The sequence below is a fragment of the Pantherophis guttatus genome, chromosome 4, assembly GCF_059756535.1.
Source record: "Pantherophis guttatus breed Tessera chromosome 4, ASM5975653v1, whole genome shotgun sequence".
Lineage (NCBI taxonomy): Eukaryota > Metazoa > Chordata > Lepidosauria > Squamata > Colubridae > Pantherophis > Pantherophis guttatus.
This window is the reverse complement of record NC_142066.1, coordinates 39,325,281-39,335,614: the sequence shown is the minus strand read 5'-3', so window position 1 is coordinate 39,335,614 and position 10,334 is coordinate 39,325,281. Positions and strand designations below refer to the sequence as shown.

Sequence of the window (10,334 nt, the reverse complement as noted above, 5' to 3'; positions counted from 1 at the left end):
AAGCAGAAAAGTAGCATCAGATCTCCCAGGGTTAATTATTTTAAATGTTTATCAAATGCTATTTTAAAAATAATTTGATCTCAAAGCAGAAAATGCTCTAGCTTGCCTGGAGCAATAATTTGGAGGAGAAAAAACAGTATTGATTCTTTGGGACATCAATAAATGAAGCAGTAACTTGCTGCTAATTAATTTTAGACAGTTGTATGGATTTTGGAAAGATCCTAATATTCTTCTCCTAATGTTCTTTTTCACTAAAATATTTGTTGGCTTCATAAATCTTAGTAAGTACTATAAAATTTACATCATGATATCACTTTAGTTCCACTTGATCTGGGGAATTAGGATTATGCTCTGCAAATGATACAGTAGTTTATAGTTTACTCTTGTATAGGAGCCCAGCCACTGGATTTATTTTGCAATTTAGCAAATAATTTTAAAAGAAATAAAGCAGTTATGTATTAAATAAAATCAGACTAGGCCACATTAAACAAAAGAGAAGTTTTTTCCTGTACTGAGGTCTAGAAAAATATTTGGCGCTGTACTTGAATGGATTTAAATATCCAGTTTGGGAGATTAATTTATTTATCATTTATTCAATTTATATAGCCGCTTGATCTGTTATACATCTATATATATATAGATATACATCTATATCTATCTATCTATCTATCTATCCATCCATCCATCCATCCATCCATCCATCCATCCATCCATCCATCTATCTATCTATCTATCTATCTATCTATCTATCTATCTATCTATCTGGTCAAATGCAATTTTCCCAAAGAAGCAGATAAATCAAGAATATATTCATGTTACACTACAGTAATTTAACTTAGAAAATATCATCCTAAGAAAAGAAATGTCTACTTGTTGTATTAACAAGAAACATCATTCTGTTGAAATTAATGTTTTCATATTTAGTTCATTTTCTCATACAAAGCAATATATTTTACAGGAAGGCTAACAACAAGAAGACAAGACTCTTGTCAACAATTATGGTCACCAACTAGAACTTTTATGCACATATGTTCAGGCATATATAAATTGAATAATTAATTCAACTTACTTAATAAGCAAAATAAAAGAAAGAAAAAATGATAATTTTGATAAATTAAACAATGTGGTTGGCTATGAAAGCCTATTGCAAGAGCTGAATGCAAATACAAATATCTTCCTGGTTAGCAAATCACACCCAAACCAGTACTCTACTTACAGTGATAGAATCAAACATGCAATTTGACAGTTCAAATCTCACCAGGCTCAAGGTTGACTCAGCTTCCATCCTTCCAAAGTGGGTAAAATGAGGACCCAAATTGTTGGGGGCAATATGCTGACTCTGTAAACTGCTTAGAAAGGGCTATAAAGCACTGTAAAGCAGTATATAAGTCTAATTGCTATTGCTATTTCTTTACAAATTCTTAATAGTATTTATACAACTTTATTGCAAAATTGTCTTCACCATATTTTATCTGCAAATGGTTATTAACTAGCAGACGCATCAAGGCATGTCAGCAAAATCACTGAAATAAGTACTGCAATGAAATATGAAGAACTCATTCACGCTGTTTGAAAAAGGGCAAAGATGATGCTGAAGTAAGATTCCCTTAAATATCAAGGAAGACAGAACCACATTCTAGAAGGATATGGTCTTCGTATATTTATGCTTTTTATGACAATAGGCAAGGATAAAAAAATATATATTCTGAACAAAACATCTTTGTTATTGTGGGGATGACATGGTGGTATTTTTGGAGATCCCATTCAATGAATCATTGTAGTGTTCAGTGAGCACCTTAAACTCAAATAATTGCTGGTTGTCTCAATATTTGTAGTACTAAAGCATTCAATCCAGGTTTATTAATTTATGCCTTTCAGGAAAAAAAATAGAATTGATGATATCTTCTGTAACTGATTATTCTACCTTCGGTATCCCCTATTTCAGCAATCTTTGTAAGGTGTTTCTATCAATAGTGTATTCCTCAAATTGAACCCTTTAACACCGTGTGGTGTATAAAGCTAAGAACTCTTTAATAACATCAAGGTTTAGTTTTTATTTAATTCTAAATTTATTCTTGGTTCTTCTGCCATTCAAGAAGATTCCTAACTGGTTTCTATTTCAATTGTATGGGGTTTTTTTTCCAGTTTTTACTAAGGAAGGATATTCTTTCCATCCTTATTCAAGAAACATGTTGAAAAAGACTTAAGAAGATTCAAGTTGGATTGCTTTATATTTTCAAGCAGTGAGCCAGGGATGTACATGACTTCTAAATGCCAGATCAAGTTCAAATGTACAATGCTTCAGTTGCATTCTGCAGAATGTGAAATTGAAATGTATGATGCTTTTCTTTTTCAATAAGCAATACTCTTTATAATCAGCAGCTATTAATAATCTTTTCTTCTTTCTTAAATTGGTGATCATCATCCACTCATAAATATGATTTCTATTGGTTGTTTCTTTTGTGTGAAACAACCATTAGCTTTTCTAATGGTTCAGCTATTACAATTTTGTGCAAAATTTTTAATATGATGGTTTATATGATGGAGAAGGAAAATAATTTGTCACCATAATCACTGGTTTAGAAAAAAAACACATTTTTTTGCTAATTATACTTTAATTATATAATCATATAATTATGAAAAATGACAGTATCACTGTTTCAGTTAGGTCAAATAGCATCTTATTCCGAGTTCTGTATATATGTTATAAAATCATTTCCACTATTGTTAGTTGTTAGCTTAATTTATTATTATGTAGATATAATCTTTTATATTTTTATACATTAGAGATGTAAACATATGGGACAATCACAGAGAAACAGAGTAGTATCTTTCCTACCACCACCATTGTCACAAAAAATGGCACAGGTCTAAACTACAATTGCTATATGTTCATTGTTTGATGTTCACTGTAATTCTCATTATTTTCTCAGGGCATATCTTCCAAGCACATACACTGAATAAAACCAGATGAAAAGGTGTTTCCTTCTTTTGCCAATTTCACTTGTTAACCAAAACACAGAGAAAAGAACTTCTGGTTTGTTGTTAGAGAAGACCTTCAATTCTGTGAAGACTAAGATTGCTTTTTACAATAAAGTTGGGTTTCATAATTATAATTTATCTTGTGGAGCACACTATTGAATGTTGTCCTGATTATATTCTAACTTTGGTAATATACTTTTTAATCAGAAGAAATGTTGCATATAGACAACAGAAATGAGACAGGCATCACAAAATTCCTATTTTTAGGATTAGGGAATCCTATTGAACTGCAGCCTTTTCTTTTTTTGCTCTTCCTGGTGATTTATCTTGTGACATCAATTGGAAACATCATCATCATTATATTAGTTGCAGCTAACCAACACCTTCATATCCCAATGTATTTCTTCCTTGGGAATTTGTCCTGTGTGGAGATTTTCTATTCTTCAACTATCTTACCAAAAATGTTAGCTGATTTATTAGGTGGAGACAGAACTATTACTGTGAGAAACTGCCTATTCCAATATTATTTATTTGGCTCTTGTGTAGGTGTAGAAACATTTCTTCTTGCAGCAATGTCTTATGACCGTTATTTGGCAATATGTAGACCTTTATTCTACACTTCTCTAATGAATAAGGAAATTTGTTTCCAGCTTATAGCTGTAGCATGGATAAACGGTTTTATGGCTAATAGCATTATTGTCTTTCTGATAGCTCAGTTTTCGTTCTGTGGACCTAATGTGATAGATCATTATTTCTGTGATTTAAGTCCACTGAAAAAATTGTCTTGCAGTGATCCTAGCTTATTTGAGCTCATTGTTCTTCTCTTGTCTTTCATTTTTACTATTGCTCCATTTTTCCTAACCTTCAGTTCTTACATTTGTATCATTGGCAGTATCATAAAAATCCAATCTATTATAGGAAGGCGGAAAGCCTTTTCAACCTGCTCATCTCATCTTATGGTGGTTTGTCTTTTTTACAGCACCTTAATCATTGTCTATATATTGCCAGACACCCCAACTCTGCGGCATCTCAATAAAATCTTCTCCATTTTTTATACAATCCTGACTCCTCTGGCCAATCCCCTCATCTATACTTTAAGAAATAAAGAAGTTCACCAGGCTTTAAGAAGAACTGTTGATAAGTTGAGAACTTTTTTTGAAGGCAGTTAGGCAGAAGATAAGAACACAAATAATGCCCAGCTGGATTAGATGCCCAGTCCACCTGGTCCAGCAGTCTGTTTTTCCAGTGGGCAACGAGGCAACTACACAAGGAAGCCCACAACTCTCCCAGAAGATGACCTTCATAGACAACCACACTGCTATCAAGATTTCCATGGCTTCTAGGGAGCACTCATGATGGGATAGTCCAAAGAGATTCTTTATCTTTAACTGGTGAAAATGTTGAACATATTTGACAAACTAGGGATAATTACTGTCTTTGCAGCCACAACTATACATTTCTGGTTTTTTGCTTGTCAAGGATGTACAACTATGATGAAGTGGTAAAAATGACTTTTAATGTACATTTTGCACTTTTCCCATTTTATAAAGAAGGGTAATATCAATATGTTAAACTTAGTACACTGTCTTTTTTTTTAACAAAATGAATAAATTGAGAAAATACAACAACTTAATCAGGAATTTAATTGTGTTTTCACTTCTGATTAATCATTGTAACTTGATTCTAATTTTAAATTTATCTGTCATGTAGATGTGACCTTATATACAGTAGTTTAGAATGGAGAAGGAGGAATGGGATGGATTATATGGAAAGAAAGTTGTAAATTTCCTACCATAACCACTGTGATTAAAAACAACATAAAATTAAATTTTCTTGCTCATTTTGCTGGCTATAATTATTTTCAAATATTAGAAAATATTATTCAATAGAACATTGTTTGAAATTCTAATTTTTTGAAGTTTCCAAGACAAAAATTAAATAGACTGTATAAAACTGGAAGGTTTCCTTTTTATATCAATCATTTCAACAATTTAATTCATTGGCTAAAAAAAGATGTTAAAATATGGTAAGTGATTTTTGATAAGACATTGGATTCTGTGTGGATTAAATTACTTTCTTTAATAAAATTGGGATTTATCATTGTAACATCTAGTGGAGGATACAGATAAATTATTTCTTCATTATATTTTAACTAGTACACTGAATACAGGTATCAAATGAGACAGGTATCATGGAATATATCCTCTTATGTTTGGGGAATCCTACTTAACTATTTCCTTCTTGGTGATTAATTTATATATATAAAAACTATATATAATTTTAAACAACAATAAGAACCAATACAAACTAAAGTAGAAAAAGGAAGAAAAAAGAAGAAATGAAGGAAAATAAAGCTAAAAGTGCAAAAAAAAGAGAGAAAAAGTAGAAGAAAAGGAAAGAAGAAAAAAAGAGAGAAAAGAAAGATATAAAGAAGTTGCTTCCAATCTTCTTCCTGATGGTTGTAAATACAATGATAGTTTAAACATTTTTTCCTCTAAGATTAGATCATGATTCTTTTTTTCTGTTATCCATTCTGTCTAGTCATCAAAAAAGGATTATTTTTTTTGTTTTATGCAAAAAAAATCCATAAGAAATTTCAGGTCAATGTAGATATTATCTTTTCTTTAATAAAACAAGTCAAATTAGAAAGTTCTTCATCATTACTAACCATTCCTGTTACAGCTATTGCCAGATTTTCCATCTTTATATACCATATTTTCTGGCATATAAGATGACTGGGTGTATAAGACGACCCCCTACTTTTCCTGTTAAAATATAGGGTTTGGGCTATACTCGCCATATACGACTACCCCTGTTCCAACGCACACCAAATAAAAATTTAAAAACATCATATTTGATTTCAATATGATAATTTTAATTCAAATGCTTATGACATGCAGGTACTTAGCAGGAAAACTGTCACTTATAAACATAAGGCTGTTTGTCATCAAACATGTAAACATAAAACAGTGCAATTGGATCAAACTTTTTCTAATTCACTCTATAGCTGAAAGGAAGGATAAGACAATAAACCCATGGGAGCTGCCATGCTGTTTGTTTTCTAAGCTGTCAACCAAACTGGAACAGATGATAGGAGGAAGATAACAAACAATAGAGAGAGAGCAAGTGCCGGGCAAGTCCCTGGCAAGTCAGCAACGCCCATCATAACTGCAAGCTATTTTTACATGTTTTGCTGACGTGACAGTTTCCCTGTAAAAGCCTTCAAAATCCTCCTGTTCATCATCTGATATCATAAGTACATCAATGACATCTTGTGATACATTTGTAAGGCAGTCATCATATGGATTTAATTCCGTATCAGATGGTGTGGTCTCAGCTTCGGCTTCCTCTTCATCTTGCCACAAGTAGTCGTCCTCCATACCATCTAATGAATTTGATATGCCACACTTCTTGAAAGACTTGATTACTGTTTCTGCATCAATATCATTCCAGGCTTTTATGACAAACTTGCATGAAAGATTCAACTGTGGAGCATGCATGTTTCCTCCTTTTGTGAATGACTTTTCACCTCTAACCATCCTCTCATTCCACTGTTCTTGAATGCGATCTTTAAATGGCTTGTTTAGGCACACATCCAGTGGCTGAACCAATTATGTCAATCCTGCATGAATAACTGCCGCATCTGTGTTTATTCTTGCAAGCCTTTGCTTGGTGCTGGGAGTTAAATGAACCCTGAACATATCCCACACCAGTAGACTACGTTTTTGAAAAGTCCACCTGGTCGCCTGCTCCATACATTATCAAGCCATAGCTTTACTCCTTCTTCATCCATCCAGCCTTTTTCATTCACATGTACAAAACAACCAACAGGGAACTTGAGTTTCGGCATTATTTTTCTTTTAAAAATAATCATTGGTCTCAGTTTGGAGCCATCAGCTGTGCATGCTAGTACCACTGTAAAACTGGACTTCTCATGTCCTGTTGTTTTAATTAAAATTGTTTTTTTAACCTTTTGGATGGACAGTTTTATTTCCAACCATATCAAAATTCATTGGAGTTTCATCCATATTTCCGATACTACTTAATGCACAGCCATGTTTATTGTGCTGTTATATTACATATCGATGGAAACTATTTACTTTGGCATCAAGATCTGCAGGTAATTTTTGTGCAACTTTCATCTTTTGCCTCAGTACCATATTATGCCTTTCCAAGAATCTAGTACACCAGGATACAGTGGCCTTAAATCTGTTGCTGTGATCTGGGTTAGATTTGGCCCACTGAAGTGCAAACAAATGTATTTTATTTCGTGTCACTACATAACCGTTTTGACGATGCTCATTCACCATGTCTGCTACATATTTTTTGAGTTCTGGCCAATGTGGGGTGCCTCTTCTTAATGCACACTTACCCCTTGGCATACTCTTTAATGCTTTTTCATTTGCTTTCCAGTCCCGAACCATCTTTTCTGTGACTCCATATTATCTTGCAGCAGCACAGTTATTATGTTTCATGGCAAAGTTTACAACTTTAAATTTGAAACTGGCTTCATATTTCTTTCTTCTTGCTGGTGGAGCCATGATGGGGTCTTGACTAAAATAATCTGTGGTTATTTTAACATGGTTCGCTTGCCCTTGCAAGGGTGTCTCCAGATCCACATGCCATCTCTCTTTGCCTTGTGGGGTAATAGGACCGTTTCAAGGTCCCCTTATAGCGGCTGGATTTCCACAGGGCAGTGCAGAGAGAGGGAAAAGCTTTTCAAGGCACAGCAGAATCTAAGCCCTGCACCGTTAGCCCGCTTTCCTTTATGAAAGGAAGGAAGGCAGATGGAAGCCCGCTTTCTTATCCTGTGCCATATCACGCGCTGGTTACTCGCTTAGCCTCCGTAGCTGGAAAGCGAACCGTGCCGCAGGGCCCGCCAAAGCGGAGGAGCATGTGTCGGGCTTAATGATTTATTCAAGTGATATAGCATTTCCAGTCTGCTCTTGACACTGATTGGCTGCAGGCATGCATCTCCTGTCATCGCGTTCACCGAGAGCCCTCCCGCGCAGCCCAGGTGCTGCTCCTGAGATAACAGCGCCCTGAAGAGGTGCCTCATTTACCCGCTGATGAAAAGGCAGCGGAGGGGGTGGTGGAATAGGGAGGCAGGAAGAACCATCCTAAAAAGGGGTGATTGTGGGATGGAGGAAGGAAGGGTTGGGTTTGCAAAGAAAAGAGTAAAGCGTGCCTAATGCTGTGCCGGCAATGGTGGATAGCAAAGCGCTTCTGAATGCAGGGCAATTGCTGCTCCTAGGCGTTTCGGAGACAAAACTGTTTCAGGTTCAGAGAGATTCATTTTTAGCCTATCCAAATCTGGCCACTTTGAGCGCAGGGGGAGAGAAAGTATTGTGAGAGATGGCGGCTGGTGAAGCTGGAGCCTGTCCTTGAAGCTGGAGAAGGACAGCTTCTCCAGTCCGGCTCAGAAGTAAGTTTCAGCACGCCGTATACCAGCGTATAAGATGACCCCCAACTTTTGAAAAGATTTTAATGTGTTAAAAAGTCATCTTATACACCGGAAAATATGGTATATAAGTATCGTGCTTCACTTAACATTCATAAAAACAGTGTTCCATGATTTTTTTCTAACTCTATTCATCAGTCCCAAGAGGAAAAGTTCTGGTTTCAATTCAATATTAATTTTTAAGTCCCCTGAATAGCTGAATGTATCTGAGGCCAAAAATTTCTGCCTTTTTTACATGTCCACCAAACATGTTAGTTAGACCCTTAGACCGTTCTAGTTATTCTCTTTATTTTATTTTATATTCCCCTTGGTAAAATACCATTATCTCATGATATGTTAAACATTTGCCTATTATTTCTCACCTATAAAACACTTCTTGTGCTGACAACAACAAAGATATGGCTTTCAGCACGAAAACAAATGTGACCAGAGTTTGTATTTATTTCATATTCTCAATATTGCATGTCCAACATAATATACATTTTGAAATCTACATTAACCTTGACTTTACTTATGACAGGAATCCATGCCATTCAAATTTCAGTTCTTTTTCTTCCAACTCTAAAAGTCTTTTATTTTTCAGAAACACCCATTCTTTTATTCATAACAAGCTGCAAAGTATAATTTTAAATCAAATAGACCCAATCTTCCTTTTTCCTTTGCATCTTATAACACCTTATTTATTTAACTTGAGATTTTTTTCAGTGCCATACAAACTTTTTACCCTTGTTTAATGGTACATCAGTTGTCAAAATAGATATTGTCTGAAATAAAAAGATCATTCTAGGGAAAATATATATGTTTATCATAGAAATTCTCCCAAACAGTAATAACTTTAAAAGAAGTAATAGCTTCTTTTAGTATGTTATTTTTAATTTCATTCCAAGTCTTAACATAATTATTTTGAAACAACATACAATTAATATTTCTCATAGAGACACACAAATATTTAATTTTTATCAATCTTAAAACCAATTTTTTTCATCAATTCTGTTTGATGTTTTTCATATTTCTTGTTAATTTTTCTCTTCTGATTATTAATCTTAAAACTTGCTCACAGTTTTCTTCTGAGTAGAATTCAAGGTGTTAATTATTGTATTTAAAGCTCTGCCTGGCCCAGGACCAACTTATCTGCAGGATCACCTCTCTCTGATGGTTTCTGGCTATCCCACCAGAATGGATCGAGTCGACTGGCACTCAAGGTCCCTTTTCTTAAATATTGACATCCTGTTTGTTCTCAGGAGGGTGTCAGGCACTGGGATCAGTGATGGGATTCAATTTTTTTTACTACCGGTTCTGTGGGCATGGCTTGGTGGGTGTGGCATGGCTTGGTGGGCATGGCTTGGTGGCATGGCAGGGGAAGGATACTGTAAAATCTCCATTCCCTCCCCACTCCAGGGGAAGGTTACTGAAAAATCCCCATTTCCTCCTGATCAGCTGGGACTCCAGAGGCAGAGAATAGATGGGGGTGGGACCAGTGAGAGGTGGTATTTACTGATTCTCCAAACTACTCAAAATTTTTGCTACTGGTTCTCCAGAACTGGTCAGAACCTGCTGAATACCACCTCTAACTGGGATAGGACAGGATCAGGGAGCGATAAGAATGGGGTTACATCAATGAATTGTGATTGCAAAGCTAGATTTTTTTATTTGTTTTTATAGATCCTCTGAAAGTGACTCCCTGATCAGCTAGGACATTTTCCTCCTCTGCTGATGAAAAGCTGGTTCTTTGGCACATGTTCTCCAGATTCAAACAGTAGCAACTAGGAATGGCCTCAGAGGGTCCTCAGACAACTGCAATTATTTATTTGTGAAGAGGAATCTGGATGGTTGCAATTCATGGTAAGAATGGTCAGACTGTAGGTCTTCATCTTTTCCTATCAGCTGTTCA

At 35.1% G+C, this 10,334-nt stretch overlaps 1 protein-coding gene across 1 annotated transcript; it reads left to right on the top strand.

The window, feature by feature from the left end:
* Positions 1-3,194: 3,194 nt before the first annotated feature.
* On the top strand, positions 3,195-4,151 carry LOC117668937 (olfactory receptor 11A1-like). Its single transcript, XM_034422988.2, has one exon. The coding sequence runs from the start codon at positions 3,195-3,197 to the stop codon at positions 4,149-4,151; it is 957 nt and encodes a 318-aa protein (XP_034278879.2).
* The last annotated feature ends 6,183 nt before the right edge of the window (positions 4,152-10,334 follow it).

Bases quoted from the DNA above. Each gene is read 5' to 3' on its own strand.
- LOC117668937 (XM_034422988.2), top strand. From the start codon at position 3,195: ATGTTGCATATAGACAACAGAAATGAGACAGGCATCACAAAATTCCTA.